We start from the raw sequence: 23,204 nt of genomic DNA on the forward strand, positions 1-23,204 counted from the left end.
TAGTCAGCTATTAGCCCGTCGAGAATTGGTGAAGTATATATCACATAAAAAATTTAAGGTAAATAACGATATTTTTGACCTTTTGTCTTGTATCTATTTAAACAAACAGTTTAACGATAGCATAAAAGAGGGAAATCTATGGGTGGCAATTTGAGATATTTTTGACCTCTCTTTCCCGCTTCAGGAGTTCAAATACAAGAATGCCTAATTTCGAAATTAGTCGGAAACCGAGCGCCGCTTTCAGAACACACCAGACTTAAATGCCCGGACCACATGTTCGTGAACATCACGTGCGCGCTGCAGTATGGGCGGCGCCACTCTCGCCTCCTCTCTCTCTCTCTCTCTCTCTCTCTCTCTCTCTCTCTCTCTCTCTCTCTCTCTCTCTGCAGCGGCACCGCCCTTCGCTGCTCTGCGAGAGAGTACGATCAGTCGCAGGCTTTTTCTATGACCACTTCCATTTCACCAATTCCTACTCTCTTTATATCAAAGAAGGGAAAAAAAAAAGAGAGAGAAGAAAGGAAAAAAATATTCTTCTTTCTCTCTCTTCTGCAAATCGCCCCATTGCTATTATTGCAGTGAAGACCAAACGATAAGAACTCTAGAGTCGGTTGGCGAGCCCCAAATGGGAGCCTTCTCCTCCATACCAGTAGAAAAAGAGGGGCTTTGGGCAGTGACCATACCCAGCCTTTGCTTCCTTCTCCTCCTCCTCGGCGGGCGCAACTTACCTGGGGGCAGGGCGGTCGAACTCGTAGGCGATCGTTAGTGGATTTCTTCGGGGATTCGCCGTCGATTGATGGCGACCGTGGATTTTGCTGGGGCCGCAGCGGCGGCGGCGGCGGTACCACCTAGCCCTAGGTCGCCACCGAAGTACCCGGACTTCTGCGGGAGGCGGAGGTTACATCTGGAGGTGCAGATCTTGAATCGAGAAATCGGGTTTCTCGAGGTAATGCACTGATTTCTTGTTCTTCGATTTAAGTGATCGAGAAGGGCTCTTAAATCGATTCGTATTAGGAGTGCAGAGGGATTTGGAAATGGTTGTAGTTCTTGAAATACCTCAATAGGAGTTGAGGTGCTTCACTCTTACATAGTTGCTAACACTGGTATGCAAACCAGTGAAGGATAGTGATAGTAAGAAAGGAGTGGCCTGTGATATGTGTAGATTATGGGCTGTACCATAGCATTGTAAAGCCAGAGGCTTACTTTGCTTACAATTTTATAGTGGGTTATTTTACTGTTATCCTGGTTGAGTAGATTGTTATTGTCTGCACGTTTGCCAGTAAATCTATAGTGAAAATAGAAGTGGTTTTTGCTGATCTTTCTATCTTGTTTCTGCTCCTAAGAGTTGAGAATTTTAAGAATCTAACAGAAATTTCATTTAAGCAGGATGAGTTACAATCGCTCGAAGGAGTTCAGCCTGTTTCCAGATGCTGCAAAGAGTATGTTTTATAAACTAGGGTTATTGTAATACCAATTTTCTGCATGTTGTATCCGAGAAAGTAAAACGTATTATACTGCAGGTAGTGTAAACTTGATTATTTTGAATGATAGCTTGCTAAGTTCATCGTTTTCATAACTAACTTCGAAAACAATCCTTCAAACCTTGCCTTTTCTTTTTCTTGTTAAGATGATGTTCCAGCTGTTGCTGACAATCTTTTGTTTTTGTCTTTTCTGTTATAATGCAGATTCTCGATTAAGTGATTCTAAAATTACAGTTATTCTGATAGAAAAGCGCTTTATAATTTGAGACTGGAAAAATCATAAAGGAGGTGAAAATATATTTACAATAATGGAATGCATGGAAAAATGAGATATTTCAGTGGATTGTCCTATCTTGCTTGTAGACTAGACAAGCCTACTGTGTTATGGAACTTATACTTCATTGTTCAACTGATAAAACTTCATAAATTTATAAATTAGGCTGTGAGGAGATTTTGGGTTAAGTCACATTTTGCCAGGTTCTTAACAGAAGCAAGTTCTTTATTGATGACTTATGTTGCTATATGGTACTTGGCAGGGTAAATGAGACTGTGGGAGCAAAACCAGATCCCCTTGTACCAATGTATGGTTTTTCTGATTTTGGCTTTTATTATTCTTTCAGAAAATGTGATGTTAGTTATTCATCATTTTATTTGTCGAGCAGAAATAAAAAGAGAGGCAGATCTTGTCATGTGTGGAAGTGGATAAGGTACATCCTAAATCTCTCAGCTCCCATACTTTTGAGATGTTGAATCTAGTTTCCTTTATTAGTTCCTTCAACCATGCACAAAAATATTATGCTTCTTGGGAGAATGAGAAACAGGAGAAAAACCAAGCTTGAAATATGAGGATTAGTAGAAATACACCTATTTCTTATGGGGTTGGAACTTGTGCCTATCAAAGTTGAAAATATATTTCCTTCTTCCAGCACCATAATACAACTGTAGAAGTTGCTCATTATGGGCAGTTCTTTACTGCCTGAATTATACAAATCCTATTTTCAACATTATTCTAGCGGATTAGCTAGCTTTTATTTGTTGCAACTTTGTGATTTTCCTTTTTGACCATCAACTTCTCAAGTGAGAATTCTTCTCTCAAAGGGAGTTCCCTAGACTGATGGTGTTGCTTATTTCCTGCCCAATGTTGTACTGTGGTAGTATATTTTCTGTTAAACTAGATAACTAAATTGCTATTAGAGATGAAATTTTGAGGGAAATAAAAATCCTAGTCCAATAAGATTTAGAATGATATGGAAAAGAAAATACCAAAAATGAGTAGGAAATAGAAAACTGAATGCGTTTAGGAATAGGGAATCACGACAAAGACATATACATGATTATTTTAACATTGAAAACCTCTCAGTTAAGAGAAAAAAACCACAGATCCATTTAAATCGTATCAATTTATGTCATATGATATCAATCGTATACAGAAGATGTACCTATGAATCCTTAGACTGTATATTCTCAAAGTGTTTAAGCTCCATCTCTTTCTCAAAAGCTGTTGTAATTAACTACTCTATGAATAGATTGTAGAGGTGTCTGATACGTTGTATGTCACTATCTCTACGGATTTACTCATTAAGTCCTCATGTATGACAACAATATCAGTACAACTTATCCGACACTATGAATCAATCTCTGATGTAAAACAAGCATGAAGATATATATGTAGCTCTCATAATAAGTGTAAAATATGTTTCATGAGGGAATTTTAGAACTCTCTTATGTGTATTCCTTTGCTCTCCCTTGAATTCTTTTGGGTTGCATAAAGTTCCTTATATTTTGGTCCTCTTTTATAGGTATCGGGATCATCTTTGGTTTGGACTAGGTCTTTTAGATTAGGAAAATCCAAGTCTAGAACTGTTTCTGAATTTTTCTTAATTAGTTCTCTGCAGACAGTTTACACCTAGTATAGTTACCAAGGAGAATACATGCACTGGCTGTTCCAGGATATGCACCCACTCCTGTGTTGCTGGAATACACTTTTTGATATGATTTTGATTTTATTCTTCGATTCTGTTTGCAAGTATACTCTTCCACAAGTAATATGTTTTGATTGTACATTGACCCTAGGTTGTACAACATGTTTTAAAGTGTTGATTTGTCCACAAACTTTCACAATTCATATGCCATTATAGAATATTGCACTAATATGAGAAACCACATAGATTTGATACGTCCACTTCAAAGATATATGTGTGCATTGCATATTTCTTACATTAGATGTGAAATTGACTACAACATTTCTAAAGTCTGGTCTAGATCTATGAATAAGCAGATAGATTCAATGTTTGAAAGACGGTCACAAGTGGCAGCTGACATAGTGGTTGATAAGATGGTTTAGCATTTTTAATATAATAAATTAAAAATAAATAAACATATATGATACATATATATATAATAAACATTATACACTTATATGTGACCAAATGTAACCAATGCAGATTAGTTCCAAATTTTCCCTTCAATGATCAACAGACAAGAGATAACAGATACTAGATTAACTAAGTGAAAAAAGTACTTGTTTTAGTTAAAAAAAATTAACAATCAACATATTAAGAAACTAATTTGTCACCGTTAATCAACAGATTAACTAATTAGCATTCATAAAAACATTCAATAGTTTAAGAAAATTAACAATCAACATTCAACTTTAGCATATTAACAAATTAATAATCAGCGTTCAACAATCAACAAATTAATAGATTAAGAAAAAAAAGAAGAAAAAAACAATTTTATAGATTAATAGTGAAAACACAGTCGATTTAATTCCTTCAATTAATTTCTCTAATTGCCTAGCATAACAGATTAACAAATTAAGACAATGAAAATTGAAAATAAAGAAAAGCACAACAGTTGCTTTTGGTCTTTGACGTTGATGGGAAAAAGTAGGGGGGAGAGAGAGAGAGAGGTAGAGGCAGAGAGGATCATATTGTCCACAGTCGTTTGCCGTCATCCATGGTAGCTTGAGAGAGGAGGATCTTTAGAGGAGAAAGAGACTGATTTCTTCTCCACTCAATTGTTGCCGCACATCATCTTTGCTGCAGTAGGCTGTGGAAAGGAGAGCCGGAGAGGAAGAGAGAGGGGTTTAGGGTTTTCATAGGATCGGGCGAGAGAGAATCCAAAGAGGAGATAGATATTTTTTTAATATAACCTATTAAACTTACCTTCGCCCCGTACAAGACCCACTTTTGACCCATTTAATTATTTTGTGGGCTGAACCACCATTCCGCTAAATTGACCCTCAAAGGCATTCACTGCCTTTTGCCTGCGCTAATCCAGTAGGCACTGGGTGCCAAAACTGCTGTTCAAAACATTGGATAGGTTTTCGTCAACCCTAGCTGTTATCTAGTTTGGGAGTTTGGGCTCTCTCCTTGAAATGAAAATCACAACTTCAAACAAAACAGCCTTTACTTCTGTAGAAGAGTTGAAGTCTGAAGTCAACTTATGCCGTGCATATTTCATATACTTTGGGCATTTGGAGCTACAATACTTATCCGCTGGTTATCTTTCAAAACAAAATAATCTCATCCACTACTTCTCTCTTTTTAAGCCTAGTGCTTCATGTTTGTTGATGAGACACCATAGCACATAGATTTGAGGCTTCCCATGATAATTTTCTTCCTCTGTCACACCCAGTTCCAAGTTAAGTTCCAGGGAATTCTCTTTCTCAATCTTCTTTCCAACTTTGGTTGCCACTTGTTTTACATACATAAGTAATCAGTTCATCAGATATGCATCTAATCTGCCAATACAGATATGTAATCTTTTATTTGAGAAGTTTCCATCTTTAATACTGTTATTTGTCATCAAGACTTTGATGACTTCTTTATAATGCCATGTCAGGATGTTGGTAAAGCATCAGTAAAATAGAGAATGGGAGTATCCTAATACTTGGGTATTTTAACTCTAAGATGCACACACAAACAATTCTGGAGAACTAACTAATGGCAGCCATTGAAATCTGCTTTCTTTCTTTTTGCATGAGTTTTTATCTCCTGTCTGTCTTAACAAAAATCTATTTTAGATTAATCACCCATTAACTCATAGATATTTTATTGTCTATTGATCTATCTTGAGCAGATCAAAGTTGTGCTTCCACTTTTCATGGTTGTGCTGCCCCTGTCCATGCTTGTGTCCAGCTGAAAAACCAAGCTGCAGTTGTCCACACCCAAAGAACTGCTGTTGTCGCTGTGAACGCCGATGTCCTCATTGTAGTTGCTCTATACTTCCATGCTGTACACCACGTTGCAGTTGCTCAAATGCTTCTTGCTGCAAACCCAGTTGCAGTTGCGAGAAAAGTTTGTGCTGCAAAGGAAGTTGCAGCTCAGGTTGCTGCTCTTGTTCGAAGCCATGTTGCAGTTGCATGGATTGTTCCTGCTGTCATCCTAGTTGCTGTAACTGGGGGTCTTCTTGCTTCAGATCATGGTGGTCCTGTTGCTTGGGGGCTAAATGTTGTAGATCATGCTGCACGCTTCCAAAACTCTCCTGTCCTGAGTGTTCTTGTGGTTGTATTTGGTCGTGTCCTAGATGTGCAGACGAATGCCTTTGCCCGAGATGCAGTAAACCTTGCTGTGTTAGCAGATGTTTATGCTAGACATAGATCATGATTTTATATTTCTAATCTGCTCAAGATGTGATATTTATCCATTAAGATTATAAAACAAAGTTCATGAAATTTTGTCAGGTTTGCTGGCGCACTCGTTTCTCAAAATTAACCTTCCTTTCTTCATGCTATGTTAAGTGTTGCATTGTCTGTTTGGATTAATTAGTATGCTGTTACCGTCTTATTTGCAGGAGATCAAAAGATAAAATGAAGAGAAAAAGGAGTTGGCGACGACCAGAGTCTGAGTGGGAAAGGATAACTCTACTGAATTATTGCCTTATTGGTGAGTGGAAATTAAGAAAAAACGAAAAGTCGATTCCGTGCACTTTCTTATGCCAGTCGAGTAGATGCCTCTGATAAGATATGAAACCATTGATATAGCAGTCATGGAAAGTTTATATTAATAACGCTGCGCTATTTCTCCAGTAGGGTGGTCCAAGTCTGATATATGAGCCTGAGGTTCCTGTCGAGGTATTGACTCCCAACTCACAGTTGGATTCCATTACAGGTTTATAGCTGAGAGAACGTTTATTAACCCTTTCAGAAATAATTAGTAGTTGTTATATGTAATCTTCGATCTTAATCATGGAAACCTGACACAGAATTGAAGCAACCACAACCATAAACCAACGTATTTCTGAAATCAAAACACGTGAAGCAAATGGTATTCATCCTGTGCTAAAATAAACAAAGAAGGCCAGAAAGCCAACTACATCTCTCTCTCTCTCTCTCTCTCTATCTTCTACACGACTGCACCCATTGCGCTGTGCCGCTGTCCTGCTGCACAAGGAACTGAGGAAGCGAGGAGGACGGTGCCGATCCGATCGCAGGACAACATTTATACTTCGGATCCGCGAATCCTACACTCCAACGTCCCATTATTAGTCCTGCAACTGTTACGTGGCGACATGCTATTGGGTGATCATGAGTCCAAGCATGTTTCTCTCCACGAGTCCTTTGCCAAACGTGACGGCCCACGTGGCCCATCTCCCGTCGCTCCTTTTCTATATCGCTATTGGAGGACGCGGAATCTTCCTCTACTCACGGTAGAATTACGAACTGGCCCACTGCGGAAACTAATCTCTTCTGGTCCAATCCGTAAATAACGGAAAATCCGATGACATATAGTCAGTCGTCTTTCATCATCGTGTTCAGTATATCCTCTCCCATCTCCTATTGGCTCAACCCAATCCTTCTCTCCATCTTCTCCTCCTTCCTCACCATGAGGAAATCGTTTCCCCTCGTCCTCCTCCTCCTCCTCCTCCTCACGGTGGTGTCTGCGGCGGAGGACAGCAAACAGAAGACCCGATCCGCTTACATCATCCACGTGTCCCCATCCCACTCTCCTCTCACCACCAGTAACCTCCTCCGCGGCTACTCCTGCTCCCTCCGCACTATCCTCCCCACCCACCTCCACCGCCCTCGGCCCCGCCTTCTCTACGCCTACTCCCGCTCCATCGCCGGATACGCCGCTATTCTCACCACCACCCAGGCCTCCTTCCTCCGCTCCCACCCTTCTATCCTCGCCGTCCTCCCTGACCGCCCTCGCTTCCCGCACACCACTCACTCCCCATCCTTCCTCCACCTCTCGCCATCCTCCGGCCTGTGGCCCCTCTCCCGCTTCGCCTCCGGCGCCGTCGTCGCCGTCCTCGACACCGGAATCTGGCCATCTCGCCGCTCCTTCTCCTCCTCCTCTGACTCCTCCCTCCTCCCCCCTCCCCCTTCCTGGCGCGGATCTTGCGATTCCGCACCTTCCTTTAACTCCTCCGAGTTCTGCAACAACAAGCTCATTGGCGCCCGCTTCTTCTACAAGGGCTACGAGGCCGCTCTGGGCCATCCCATCGACGAATCCAAGGAATCCAAATCCCCCCTAGACACCGAGGGCCACGGCACCCACACCGCCTCCACCGCCGCTGGCTCAGTTGTCTCCGATGCCGGATTCTATAACTACGCCAACGGCGAGGCCCGCGGCATGGCGACCAACGCCCTCATCGCCGCTTACAAGATCTGCTGGGCTTCCGGGTGCTTCGACTCGGACATACTCGCCGCTATGGACGCGGCGATCGAGGACGGGGCCGACGTCATCTCCCTCTCCGTTGGAGCTACCGGGTATGCGCCAAGCTTTTTCCGGGACTCCATCGCGATTGGGGCGTTCGGTGCGGTAAGACATGGGGTGGTCGTCTCTTGCTCGGCTGGGAATTCTGGCCCCGGACGATTCACGGCGGTTAATATCGCCCCGTGGATTCTCACGGTCGGGGCTTCGACGATTGACAGAGAATTCCCGGCCGATGTGGTTCTCGGGGACGGTAGCACGTACGGCGGGGTCTCGCTCTACTCCGGAGATCCGTTGAATTCGACTGATCTCCCGCTGGTTTACGCCGGAGATTGCGGATCGAAGCTGTGCATAAGAGGGTACCTTGATCCGGCAAAGGTCGCCGGAAAGATCGTCCTTTGCGACCGCGGCGCCAATGCCAGAGTCGAGAAGGGGAGCGCCGTCAAATTGGCAGGCGGGGCCGGGATGATACTTGCTAATACTGAGGCGAACGGGGAGGAGCTCATCGCTGACTCCCACCTCGTTCCTGCCACCATGGTTGGCCAGACCGCCGGCGACAATATCAGAAATTATATCAAGTCTCAGGCTTCGCCGACCGCCACCATTCTATTCCGAGGAACGGTCATCGGGCAGTCGCCTCCGGCTCCAAAGGTAGCGGCTTTCTCGAGCCGAGGGCCCAATTACCGTGCGCCAGAGATCCTCAAGCCCGATGTGATCGCCCCCGGCGTCAACATCCTCGCTGCGTGGACCGGCGCAAGCTCCCCGACCGACCTCGAGATTGATCCGAGAAGAGTCGAATTCAATATAATCTCCGGCACATCGATGTCGTGCCCCCACGTCAGCGGCATCGCTGCCTTGCTCCGCACCGCTTATCCGGAGTGGAGTCCGGCCGCGATTAAATCCGCTCTTATGACCACGGCCTACAATTTAGATAATTCCGGCGAGATCATTACGGATTTAGCCAGCGGAAAGGAGTCCACTCCCTTTGTCCGCGGCGCCGGGCACGTCGACCCCAACCGTGCCCTCGATCCCGGCCTAGTCTACGACTCGCAAGTCGACGACTACCTCGCCTTCCTTTGTTCCGTTGGATATGGCCCTCAGCAGATTGCTCTCTTCACCCGAGATCAAACCACGGTCAATTGCTCTGCTATCGCGTTGGCTAGCCCTGGTGACCTCAATTACCCAGCCTTCTCGGTTGTCTTCTCTTCTTATAGCGACGTCGTCAGGTACACCAGAGTAGTCCGAAACGTCGGAGAATCGCCGGGCGCGGTTTACGAAGCTAAAATCTCCAGCCCACCGGGTGTCAAGGTCACGGTGGCTCCGAGCAAGCTCGTGTTCGACGCAGTAGGCCAGAGCTTGTCGTACGAGATCACACTCGCATCGGTGGCTAATCCGGTGATAGTTACTGGGAATTATGCATATGGGTCAATCTCGTGGAGCGACGGCACGCATGAAGTGAGGAGCCCCATTGCCATTCACTGGCCCTCGAATCTCGTGTCGTCTAGTTGAGCTCTATTCGTCTGAATAGCTCAATGTTCGACGGCAGTGGACGTCCACGACTGCTGCATTTGCAAGTGAAAGATCGACCACAATAGATGTCCACATAGTAACTGCAATGGTTGCAGGATAGGAGTATGTTTGGTGGAATAAGGGTACGTATTCGTGTGCCAAGGTAAGGGATGAACACTTGAGTTGTACTGCACTTAAATTTCTTTGCCTTGTATAGCCGCTATTGCTTGGTGTTTACCAATGTTCGCCAATGTAGTTATATTTATTTGCTAATGTGGATGTTTACATGCTCTTAACTTCTTTGGAAGCACTCACTATGTCTATGTATCGGTATCGGTTGGGAGAGAACAGGATTGGGAAGTGGGCTATTAACCCACCCATACTTTCAGGGTAGGTTGGGCGAAGGTGTAGAATATTAGGTAGTGATCCCGCATCAAATCAATCATAGTCACATCTCCGTTTCTGCGAATATATTTCCATGGGATAAGACTAGAAAACAAGAGTATGCCAATGTGTAACTTACACGCAGAAGCATGGCGACTGTGAGTCTGTGACAGAGATATGCTTCCCATCCACTTTAAATGATTTATTTATTTATTTATTCTGATATAAGTTTAATTATAAATATTTATATGATAGAGTGTGAATACTAATATAGACAAATTGTATGGTATTTTTAATAAATTTGTCAAAGAGCAAGTCTTGAGCAAGGAATATGATAAAAATGAGGATAGAGGAGAGAGAGAGTACTTTGGGACAAAAACGAGGGTTCAAGAAATGCCCTTAACAGGGGGTTTGGGGGGATATGATAGAGTGTGAATACTAATATAGACAAATTGTATGGTATTTTTAATAAATTTGTCAAAGAGCAAGTCTTGAGCAAGGAATATGATAAAAATGAGGATAGAAGAGAGAGAGTACTTTGGGACAAAAACGAGGGTTCAAGAAATGCCTTAACAGGGGGTTTGGGGGGGATATGATAGAGTGTGAATACTAATATAAACAAATTGTATGGTATTTTTAATAAATTTGTCAAAGAGCAAGTCTTGAGCAAGGAATATGATAAAAATGAGGATAGAGGGGAGAGAGAGTACTTTGGGACAAAAACGAGGGTTCAAGAAATGCCCTTCAGGGGGGTCAGGAGAGCATCTCACCACCAAATATTAAGCCAGAATTACAAGCAATTTCTTCACTTATGAAGACATTGAACCTTTCTATCAATGAGAATTTCAGGAGATGTATTCGAGCACAGTTAATTTGGCAGCGTCACATGAAAAAAAAACATGGAAATATTGTGGCAACTGCCAGCATTACAAGTTGTAGAAAGTGTTAACTGTGAAAAAATTAGAACATGCCTTGAAACTCCATAGGGAGGTAAATAAAAGTCTCCGTTGAAAAAGAAAATTAGATATGTCAACTACTTCTGAGCATATATGGTTTAGAACAAAAAGAAGACTTCCCGTGAAAGGAGATTGTAGCAACTCCATTAATCAGGCAAAATATTTTACAATTGCTTGCTAGTAAACAAATTAGAAATGACTAAATAAGATGGTTCTCTTCTGAAGCCATCAGCTCTCTGTAAGAGTGCATAACATAAGAGGACATACAAATACAATGATACTTATTATTGAAGAGAGAAAGACTCCCTAAAGGTGTATGCCTTTTGACCTAGAAAGCCATGGGAAGAAACAGACAGCAGCAGCTTGAAGGCAGAGGTCTTCCAAATGGCAAGATTAAGCAGAAACCGCATTTTAATCATGCTGCACCACCTTGCCCTAATATAAGTCCAACACGAGTGAAATATGAACTAGATCTTCAATTAGTTACCATGAAAACATGAATACTGATGCTTCTTTTCACAACATTTGCCATGCAAATGATATTGGGCTGCGCACTTGGTGTTGCTCATTACTCCAGGTTAGCCAACCAAATGCCTTCGATCGGTCTCCCATCTTCTTCGACGTGAATGTAATGGTGTACCTCAGCTTGTCACCTACCTGCTTGAAAACAAGCTTAGCAGGTTTCACAGTTACCCTGACACTAGCAGGACCATTTATCTTTACATTGTACACAGATCCTGCTGCTCCAACATTTGTGAGCTCCCGGGTGTACCTCACAACTCTCCGCGACTTCCTATTAAAAACCACTGAAAATGATGGATAGTTGAGATTACCAGGATTAGACAACCGTCTCGAGCATGTCGTGTTTGAGCTTGCAGAAATGGCCTGAATGTGCTGAAAGGAGTAATCCAAGGAGCACAAGAAAGCTACATAATCTTCAGTAGTTGTGTTATAGATGAGGCCAGGTGAAAGGGCCTTCTCGGGGTTCACATAACCGGAGCCGTATGCCCATGGTGTTGCAAATGTGCCTCCAGCAGCATCAAGGAGGGGGTTTCCAGTGTTATCGATAGTGTAAGCAGTAGTCATCAGAGCAGACTTGATGGCACTAGGGCTCCAGTCAGGGTGTGCAGCCTTCAGCAATGCAGCAACCCCACTAATGTGCGGGCAGGACATAGATGTTCCTGTATCCATCAAATATGTAAATAGAATTACCAAATAGATGCTGATAAAAAATATATGGATTTACTTGTCATCTTTATTACAAAAGTGGCAGATTTCGTATACAAGAAAAAAGCAACCTCAGACTCTGAGCATTGGAATATTACATTAGCATCAGTAATCTGATCTTTTAAGATAGATGATAAAGGCTTTGTTGCGTCATAATTAGTCCATGCAATATAGTACAGATATAGGTGTGATTTTATCTCAATAACATGATGTTTCTCCTAATAACACGTCATTTTTCACTCTCATGGGGTCACTTAAGTTACTTCACGATGGATTTAAAGGTATGTGGCAAGTCTATATAAATTAGGTGCACTGAAGCAACTCAAAACAATTACTCAATATTGTCTAAAACTGCTACGATACCACAAGTAAGCAACATTCTACCCTTCAGCATGTACAGACCTGACACATAAATGCAACATGTGAGGCAAAACTTTTCACCGTGTGGTTAAAACGAGGTTATGCTGAAAATTACCATTCTACCAAATTTTGACGTTTCTACTTATGCAAACATAGAAGTGGAAGCATGTAGCATTTACTAGATAAGTTTAAACTTTAAACCTACATAAAAGACAAGCTAACTGATGTAGCATGTGGTACTGGCGAATCACAATCTCATGCACATAAGACATTCCATATTGGTGTCTTGTCATTGCATCAATAATGCAAAGTGCCATCACAGTGCGGTGCCCAGTTGTACGTTGACATAGATCTACGTAATAAGATTTAGCCATCTTAATCCCCAAAACTGAGGTGCATCAAATTTTAGAGAACAAAATGCTGTGCTTATCAATAAAATATCAGGAAAGCCAGAAAAAGATTTACACTCACCAGACATGATATTAAACGCCGATCTCCTCTCATCCTTCGCCAACCCAGTCGGTCCGATTGCTCCCGACCAGCCAGCCAGTATATTAACCCCTGGACCAATCAAATCCGGCTTAAGCAACTGTGGCACCATCGTGTTCGGCCCTCTTGAGCTAAATGCCGCCACCACCGGAGACGGATGCACGTCGAGCACCGTGCCTCCGAAGCTCAACGCTACCGTCGGGTTCGGATCCGACCTCACATACTCCCTGATAATATCAGCATTCTTCACCCCAACCGCAACCGCCGGCAACAAATGGCTATCGGCGACCAGCTCTTCACCATTAACAGCAGCATTCGCAAGAATCATCCCCACTCCACCAGCCTCCTTAACCACCTGCCCCTTCTCCACTCGCGCGTTAATCCCCCTATCACACAACACCACCTTCCCCTTGACCTCATTTCTATCCAATGTCCCTGGCAAGCATAATTTACTGGAATTGCTCCCAACTTGGGACCCCTTGTTGTAAACAATCGGCACCATTCTTTTCTCCATGCCTTCTCCACTATAGAGAGAGACCCCTGTATACCTCTGGCCATTGCCCAATTGAGCAAAGGCCGGGAAGTCCCGGTCCAGGGTGCCGGCTCCGACGGTGGCGATCCACGGCGCGGTGTTGGTCAGAGAAGCCGGCGAGGGCCCACTGTTTCCGCCGGAGCAGGCGACGAAGATGCCGCGCTTGACCGCGGAGAACGCCCCGACGGCGATCGGGTCGCGGGAGAAGGGGGCGGAGCCGCCGCCGAGGGATAGGGACAAGACGTCGACTCCGTCCTCGATGGCCTGGTCGATACCGGCGAGGATGTCGGAGCCGTAGCAGCCGTTGGTCCAGCAGACCTTGTATGCGGCGACGCGCGCCCCAGGCGCCATGCCGCGAGCGGTCCCCGCCGCGTAGCCGAGCAGGCTCGCGTTGGCCACGGCGGCGCCGGCCACGGTCGAGGCCGTGTGGGTCCCGTGCCCGTCGCGGTCGCGAGGGGAGGCGACCTCGCTGCTCGTCTTGTTGTCGCTGGCCCGGAACCCACGGGAGAAGCTCCGGGCGCCGATGAGCCTGCGGTTGCAGAGGGAGGCGGGGAAGTCGGCGGAGGACTCGCATGCGCCGAGCCACCGGGAAGGGACGGGGGAGGCCAGCGTCGTCGGAGAAGCTCCGGGATTCGGGCCAGACGCCGGTGTCGAGGACGCCGACGATGACGTCAGATGGATAGGGGGAGGAGGAGGAGGAGGATGGGGGAGAAGGAGAAGGGTAAGGGGGGAGGTGGAGGAAGAGAGGGGAGCGGGTGGTTTGGAGGGGGAGGAAGGGGTCAGGGTGGAGGTGGAGGACGGAGTGGTGGCGGCGAAGGAGGGGGAGGTGGTGAGGGAGGAGGACGGCGGCGAAGGCGGCGGCGGCGGCGGAGTAGGAGTAGAGGAGGCGGGTGGAGGGGGAGATTGAGAGAGAGAGGAGGTGGGAGGAGTACCAGTGGAAGTGGGTCTGATAAGGCGTAGGCTTGTGGGTTGGATTCATGTAAACAATGTAGGTTTGATTACATGATGCTAATGTGGGAAAGTGTAGAAGTAGAGGAGAAGTGAGAAAGAGGAGGAGTAGGAGAAATGGGTGTGAAGAAGCCATGGTTTTGAACTTCGATGATGCAAAGAGGAGGTAGAATGGAGTGGTTCTTATAAGGTGGTCGTGGGTCTGATTTTAACTGTAAAGAGAGAGTGATGCAGCGTGGGGAAGCGAAGTGGGTGTCTCGCTCAATCTAGAACACTTATTACAACTAAAAAAAAGGGTATTCATGCGGTTCTCTTGTTGATAGTTACGCACATTCAGCACTTATATAATAAATACTATGAGAAATAAGAGGAATAAGAGAATGTGTGGGACTGGGAGAGGGAAAGAGGAGACGAGATCTTGGGAGGTAATAAAATAGGAGATCTTGAGGAGCGGTAAAGTAGAATGTGCTTCTGTAAACTGTTACTAGTATATATTAAATTTTAACATGTTTCGGAGGAAAGTGAGAATGATGGGCGTTTGCAGACAAATATCAAGTGTGAGGGTGAGGTTAAAAGAAGCAGAGATTACTGAGCCGGGGGTGTATTGGACTTGTACAAGAAGCGTGTGTGGGCCTGAGGAAATGTGAAGCTCTTATCGATGATCGCCTCGTGATCGATTCGACCGTTACTGCAACAATCCAAATTAATCCTCTCTGGATCTCTAAGATAGTAATCTAGAACAATATCTAAAGAGGTTAATACGTGACTCAATTTAACCTACATAGTGCTGCTGCACTCTGGCCAAAGATCTAGTGGATGGGCACTTGTTATGGATAATGGATATAGTTTTGTTTTGGTATCACTTTTGTCTCATCGGGTGGAAGCAAAAGCAAAGGCTCACGCCACCAATAGTGGACCTGACCACAGTGCTCAGTGAGCCCGATATAAAAAGATCACGGGAGAATATTTATGTGGACCCCGTTCACCCACCGCGACCACCAAGATGATGTGGTTTTGACCTCTTTGCACACGTCACTCCCGGAAAATGGCAGCTTCTTGCCACTCTGGCACTTCTTCCTTTTACGAGAGAGCTCGCTTTTGAATAATGCTATCTCCAAAGACACTTTACAAACACACTATAAATATTTTATGCGTGCTATCATTTTATTCATCGACTGTGATAATTATAAAATGGAAAGAAAACCGAGATCATCTTGTTTGCAGAATATTTATAAAGTGCTTGTGTGCATCATATTACTCTGTGGGATAAGCTTTACTTATAAATATTCTTAAAGCAGTGTATACTTAATAACTTGGCATCATTATATATGTGCCACATGTACAAAAATTAAGCGTTGGCAAGCTAGGGCTAGGGTTTGAACGTAAAAGGCCGGTGAACCGAATAGGACTAGTGGTGTTGTGCTTCAATTGTAGATTTGAGTTGATCGAGAGTGACGCGTAGGGCAAGAATAGGCCATAGAGTGTGGTGATAGAGTGAGGGCCAAATGTGGTGACGATGGTGACTCAGTAAGGAGATGATGATAGTGAGTGGCCCAACACCTATGATGGTCCTGCAATGGTGAAGACAAGGAAAAACGATATATGAGTAGTAGATATGACTAGAACAAATAAGGACGAGAAAGAAGAAGCTAGAGAGTGAAAGAAGAGGAGAGAAAGATAGCTAAATCAATTCATATATAATTCAACTAAGAGTGTCATTCATATATATATAAAGACTACTTTGACTAACTTAATTTAGGTTCAGACATAACCATACCTAGACCGACTCGTGCAATAAGCAACTAAATCAAATATAAAATGAAATGGCAAAGGACGATCTATCCGACTCAATCGTCCACCGGCCCAAGCTAATTTGACTTCTCTAACTATTATTTGTTTTTTAACATCTTCAATTTTGGCATCTGCCTAGGCGCTGCCTTCCCTTGTCAACTCGTCTACTGTTTTAAGTCTTTTAAAATATATCTGTTCGCATTGAATTCACACCCAAAGAAACTACCAAGAGTTAATAAAAGTAAGTCATAATATGAGTAAACATAATAGCTATCTTTTTCATGATTCTAGGCACGACTTTTTCGCAGAGCATCCCACAAGCATCACGAGCCAAGCATGTAATGTGGACAGTAAATATTATGTGCAGATTAGAGAGGAGGGGTTCACCTAGTTTGAATCTAAAATTTCTAATGTGCTTATTCTTTGATGTTTAAAGGAACTTATGTTATATAAATGTTTTTAGATTTAAATCTCAATGTGATTGATTTAATTGTGATACTATTAATTATTTTTTCTTGAAAAAAAAAATTGGAAGTGTGACTTATTGGGGATGACTGACGCTCTGCTCTGAAAAATGTCATTGGTATCACCACCTTATTGAGGATGAATAATGTTAAACAGGATCTTAACACTACTCTTATTAGATTGAATAGATCTTAGATTCCACTATAAAATATGATGATATGAGAAAATAAAAGTTAAAGTAAGTAGCTTAAAAGAAAATAATCCATGTTCAGATGCTTCTCCGTAGCAGACTGCTTCAAATCTCAAAGGTTAACTCCACGGAAGACAGGGTGGACTCCATCCACCTTCTGCACATTCGAGAGACAAAAAGAACATCATATCCCATACTAGCGTGATTGCATATGACCTTCCATTAGAGTCATCATAAGTTCTAACCACAGTGCGCACAAAGCAACGCCAATTGTCATTCCACCTCCCTAACAATCTCAGTGGTTCCTCCGCATGATTAATTCTTTGGCCCATTTCCATGTCAGACCACTATGTGCTCATGTGATTTTAAACGCCATTCTTTCTTTTCTTTTAAAAGTTGCCCACAAATAATGGTACCCCTCTTTTTGTGAGAGGAGTATTCAATACATTAAGCGAGATATAAACTAGATAAAAAAAACATCTACACTCTACTAAAATATACTCAGTATATTAAGTTGTCTAATTTAGTCTTCGAGCTATGTGTATTGTAACAGACCGCAGAGTCATCATTTGAGCTTAGCTGAGATCTGTTAAATCAAACAACTAAATATTTTTTTTATAATAATTATTTAATATTAAAGTCAATTCGTGATTGGCTTGCCATCCAAATCATTCGGAAGTTAAAAGAACAAAAAAAGTAGTAAAAGCTAATCTTATTTAGCAGTCAATTGAATGCAGGAAATTCTTAGGTTGGAATCTGCAAATAATCTGGTACCTTTTGAGCTTGCTTATGTTTCTCTGACATTGTATTGATGTCAGATATCCTCAGAGCCCTATATATATATATATATATATATATATATATATATATATATATCCTACTGAGTAATTGCTTATAATTTGAATGCTAAGTTTTGTTCTGTTGGTTACTATTTTGAACTATTCATGCTAGTATGCCAAATAAACTATATGAGAAAAAGAAAAAGAGAACCAGAACAAACATGTCCAAGATATATGGATGGAAGTCAATTGGGTCTGTTTTTATATTTCTATTGGTGGGCTTGGAGCCTGATACCCGTTGGGCCAGATTAGGCCGGGCTTACTGCTAAGGCATTGGGTTTAGTCTATAAACCTGAAACCCGATCCAATTTACTTGAGCTCGGACCTCATCTAGCCACGAACCAGGCCCACTTTTAAAACCGGCACTTATAAATTTGACACATAACCCATCCTTCTCATTTTTACTAGTTAAAACAAAATGTTAAATTTTGAAGACACCTAATTGTAGTCAATTAAGTATTCCAGTTACAACCAGTGCTACCAGAGGACCTAGTATTCCAATTACAAGAGCTTAATTGGGATCTTGGGCTTAGAATTGGGTATCTACCAAGGGCAAAGCTATAGATTTTAATTAGGAGGGACAATATCCCTAGTCATATATAAATATCTATAAAAATATTATCAGTTATAATAATCTAATTAAAAATGTTTTAGGTGTAAAAAATAAAAGACAACACATCTAAAATTTATCCAGTAATCACAATTTAGGTTTCAATACTGAAATTTACTTATTTGGAGTACATGGAACAAAAATAAAAAATATAATTTATGGGGGGCCAACTAGTGCTACCAATAGAGATTCATTAAATTTTTTAGGAGGGGTACAAAATGATATCAATCAATGTTCCTATAACAAAGTTGAGGGTAAGTGGCAAAATCCTATGACCTAATAATATAATAGTACGCACGGTCGGTCGTCGGTCGTCACTCGTCACTCGTCACCTGCCCAAAGATTCCTCTCCCTTTATAATTTTATCTCTCAATCTCTTCAACTTCAATCGCGATAGAAGCAACCAAGCCTCGTCACGTGCGCCACGTCGGGCATCAAACGTGGGCCCATTAATCATCGCTGGGAATCACGCCTTTCTCTGTCGTCAACTCTCACGTCTCTCCATGTCTCATCAATTTTGAACTACTAAATTTACAAATTATTCTACGATTACACAAACGACTTATGATTTATCTAAACACTAAAATTACAAAGATTCCCCAATTCTCTCTCTCTCTCTCTCTCTCTCTCTTTTCTACAGAGAAAGCGTCCGTGGAGAAATTTCATTAAAAAACCTCCATTACATTGTCAATTTGAAAATGTGATCAATCAAAGCACCCTCAAATTGTGAGCAGTGTTGTAATTGGCTCTGTCGAGTAAAGAACCTTTAGCAGAAACTTTACTACTCACTCTTAGAAATACAATATCTATTGTCTAGTTCTCTCAGCAACCTAAATACAAATGGATGCATATAATTCCTTATACGTTTGAGTACATTTTGCTCTCTATGTACTTTGGTTCGGTATTATTCTGCTTCCCTCTTCCGTAATATGAAGTCTTATAAATTGTCTCTATACTTTCAAAAACTTAAGACTAAACTCATATATTAATCTACTGTGAGCTAAAAATCTCATGCTAAGTACGTGAATGATAAGCTATGTTTATATGGACTACATTACTCTTAGGAAGGTGGAAAAAAAATAAGTTTTGGATGATTTTATTCATATCTCCTTCTTCAAGCTGAATTAAAAAGGGTTAGCTAATCCTGAATATTGTTTTTAAATGAGTTTGGAAATATTAAAGCCTCGTTTGATTGGTGTATCAGACTTAGAACAAATTTATGCACATTTTGATGAGAAAAGAAAATATGATAATTTTATAATACCCTTAATTTGTGATCACACTCACATTTCTAAAGAAAATAGTATTTGAGCGCTATTTACAAATAAGAAGGTATATTCATCAGCCAGACCTAAGTCTTTTATTGTAAACTTAGTTAGTGGTCTTCATTGTTTGACATGAAAAGGTTAACCTAGAATAGGAAGTTACTTTTAGAGATATTGTATATTGACCAAATACATCGAGGAAAGAGAAATATTCTCAAAGCCTTGTGAATTGAGAAAGAGAGGAATTTTTTTTTAAATGATAATTAGTTAAAGTAATATCTTACTAAAGACAAAATAATAAGGTTTAATTATAGTTATATCCCTCCGAACTATAGGGTAATAAAGCAATCAAATCTTGGCGTTTAAAACACTACAACCAAACCTCCTAAATTAACAAGGGGTGTAACATAGTGAACGGTATTAATGAAAAAAAATATATCCGACTACTCTTTTATCCCTATCCACGTGGCATTGTTCTATATTTCTATTAGTTGTCATTAAGAGAATGTAGAATACTCATTTTACCCTTCATAATAAACTATTAAGGGCATGTAAAAGTAGAACTAATTTTTCCTCTCTGAAGATTGGCCCCTCCTTCGTCGCCACTGGCGCCCATTTTGCGGACTTTGCCATAATCCTCGGCCTCGAGTTTGAGTTCAATTCCATCCTAACCCCGATCTTAGACCTCTCAGAGTCGACCCTTAGTAGAGTGCCAAGTATGCACTCATGAATTTAGAGCTATAATGGAGGGCTCCCAATATTGCTTCTTCCCCTTGAATTAGATACAACCGGGCTCTTTCTCCTCTTTCCCTTCCTCCATGGACGCCCTTCTCTACATCAGCGAGCGCAACAGTTTCTTCAACATCTACTCAACCTCTTCATCCCTACCAAAGGAGGCTATTTTCTACTCCTTGCCTAGCTCTATGGCGGAGCTGGGTTGTCGTGTACTCCACTTATCTTGCTATTGGCCAAACTCGACAATTGACCACTTACGACATTATTGATTTAGCCCTGCGATGTCCCCTTCTAGGAATTGAACGACTGTGGCGTCCTCTTAGGCAAACGGAAGTAGAGGAGCTCAAAGTTAGGATTTTTGTGTTCCAAACTATAAATAGCTCAGAGAAGACTTTAGTGGTTGGCCTTATTTGGTCGATGAGTCTACTCTTTATTTCCATTGCCAAAGCTCAGATGGGTTAAGAAAGCATCTCGCCAAAAGAAGGAACCGATGGCTCCGATGGTCCTCGGGAGATCTTCTCTGGGAAAGCTTTCCTAACAATGTGGGATTAGAAGAGAGAAGGGGTCATCTACGCTAGCCATGGCCCTAGACTTTGCAACATAGAGAACCAATATTGACATAAACTCGATCACACTAAGATGGTGATGCCAATTCTCAACCTTCTAATTTAATTGACTACTCTTGAACTTCCAATTTAATTTCCAACATATACATTGCTACAATTAAATTGGAGAAAGAAATGTTTTTCATCTTTATTTTCAACTCTATCTCTGTGTCCTTTTTTATTTTATTTTATTTATTTTAAAGCTCTGTCCCTTTTAGAGAGTGCTGCCAGAGTAGGTGCTTAGCACCATGATGTCACATGCTCCTTATTCCATTTTGTACATTCGACACAACTTGCCTTGCGTATTTTATGCTTTATTATCTAGAAGGAAAATTCGCCTCTTTTATAAAAAATAAAAACAATTTTTTATTTATTAGTAAGAGATCGTTCTCCAGTGCTAATCCTAGTTGCTCTTCTTGCCATACACAAGAACAACGCTGGGTCTGTTGATTAGCATGGGTCTCTCCTTCTATTGGAAGGGATTTAAGTTCAGCTGTTGAATCATTAAATTCCATATCAAAGTAGATATAGATGAGGACAGCTGACCAGACTACATAGCGAAAGAATGTACGATATTAATAATCTTTTATTCATAGAATTAGATGCCTGTGTGTAGTTTGATTTGTGCATAAAAAGTATCTATTTCATGAATTAAATATTTATTAGATATATTTTTGAATTAAACACTCATTTGTGTATATTTTAATTAATTATTGTGTAACATAAGTGATGTGATCAGTTATACATAATATCTTATTTTAAGCAAAAATTTCTATCACAGTAAATATATTAATTCATAATTTATTTTTACATACATTTATTTAAATAAATTATAAATATGTGTAAAATTATAGATACACTTAATTTATATTTAGAAAATACATATCAAGTTATCTTTAAATAATCTTATGCAATAAGCAAATGAGCATAATACTTACTAGTGGATTGCAAAACTTGATATCATTATTTTTGTTACTACTATAGAGCAAATTGCCTACCCATTTTGTTGAAGAATAAGAAATCTCTATTTATATAACTAATAATTCCTTATTTATAGTTTGTCACAGAACACCACCTAAATCTAATATAATTAATATCATGATTAATTTTTTCATGATATTATTAATACCATGAAACCAGATCCCTTATCTCTATTTACCTATTCCAACTTAGAATCTAAATAATAGAGATGAGACATAACTATATTTAAAATTAACATAAATATTTACTAAAATACCCCTAAAATAATAAAAAAACAGCTACTCTTTAAAAGCATCAAGGTATTTTAGTATTTGGCCTTAATCATCATCATTATTTTTTATTTTAACAATTGAACATCTCTATCTATAATACCCTTTATTCTTTTATCCATGATAACCCTACTTTAGTATTACAATCAAACACAAAAAAAACGTCATTAAGAATAACTTTTTGAGATAAAAGAAAAGAAGTATAATACCTTATTCTTCAACTAAACGAGATTGATTTCAAGAATTATTTCAAACAATCTACTTTCTAATCGGAATAGGCTTTAAAATTTAGATGAAGTTGTGAAGCCTTTCGCCTTTGAATATTACTTTCACCAAAACTATTTTTATCCCATTTTTAAGTTGGAGATCAAACCTTTCTTTTTATATTGAAGTATTTGCCGACAAATTAATCCACACCACTCAACAGTTACTTCCAAAAGCAGACTTACGTTGATCCGTGAGTGAGCAGAACGGCATCCTCCCATTCTTAAACACGAGCTGCTCCTCTCTTCTCTCTCTTTGCCTCACCGCTGAAGATCGATCAACAAAATGGCACCGGATGAGCCACCTTTTTCTCCTCCGCCACCGTCCATGGGACCTCGCCGAGCCCTGCTTTTCCGTGTATCACGCCGCACGGCGGCGTCCGCGTCGTCTCGGCGGAGGAAGATAGCGGTGGTGCGGCTTGGAGGGCGGCGCGGGTGGCGCGGAAAGCGGCTCTTGCTGAGGTTCCTCCGCCGGCTTCGTCTGAGGTGGCTGGTGGCGCAGTACCAGCGGGCGATGAAGCGGCTGAGAGCGTTCTACGCGGCGGCGATGAAGGATCTGATCGCGGGGGCGGCGTCCATCGACGCCGTCCATTCCCGGATCATGGCCGAGTCCCACTTTGCCGCTCCATTCATGCCCGTCGCCACCAGT

The 23,204-nt window shown here is 41.7% G+C and overlaps 3 protein-coding genes across 3 annotated transcripts; 2 read left to right on the forward strand and 1 right to left on the reverse strand.

Annotated features, from left to right (window-relative positions):
• Nucleotides 1–247: 247 nt before the first annotated feature.
• LOC140784407 (uncharacterized) lies at nucleotides 248–6,156 on the forward strand. The gene is made up of 5 exons (XM_073131808.1): nucleotides 248–943; nucleotides 1,384–1,436; nucleotides 2,015–2,059; nucleotides 2,141–2,185; nucleotides 5,562–6,156. The coding sequence occupies exons 1-5, from the start codon at nucleotides 794–796 to the stop codon at nucleotides 6,073–6,075; spliced, it is 807 nt and encodes a 268-aa protein (XP_072987909.1). The 5' UTR covers nucleotides 248–793; the 3' UTR covers nucleotides 6,076–6,156.
• A 1,013-nt stretch (nucleotides 6,157–7,169) lies between these two features.
• LOC140784415 (subtilisin-like protease SBT1.4) lies at nucleotides 7,170–9,942 on the forward strand. Its single transcript, XM_073131819.1, has one exon. The coding sequence runs from the start codon at nucleotides 7,202–7,204 to the stop codon at nucleotides 9,644–9,646; it is 2,445 nt and encodes an 814-aa protein (XP_072987920.1). The 5' UTR covers nucleotides 7,170–7,201; the 3' UTR covers nucleotides 9,647–9,942.
• Nucleotides 9,943–11,102: 1,160 nt separating this feature from the next.
• LOC140780570 (subtilisin-like protease SBT1.8) lies at nucleotides 11,103–15,142 on the reverse strand. Its single transcript, XM_073126209.1, is given in 3 exon segments — nucleotides 11,103–12,167; nucleotides 13,045–14,192; nucleotides 14,194–15,142. Coding segments are annotated over 3 exon segments (2,298 nt in total). The 5' UTR covers nucleotides 14,679–15,142; the 3' UTR covers nucleotides 11,103–11,502.
• Nucleotides 15,143–23,204: the final 8,062 nt, after the last annotated feature.

Source organism: Typha latifolia, chromosome 1 (assembly GCF_019914945.1).
Source record: "Typha latifolia isolate L0001 chromosome 1, TyphaL0001v2, whole genome shotgun sequence".
In the NCBI taxonomy this organism is placed as follows: Eukaryota; Viridiplantae; Streptophyta; class Magnoliopsida; order Poales; family Typhaceae; genus Typha; species Typha latifolia.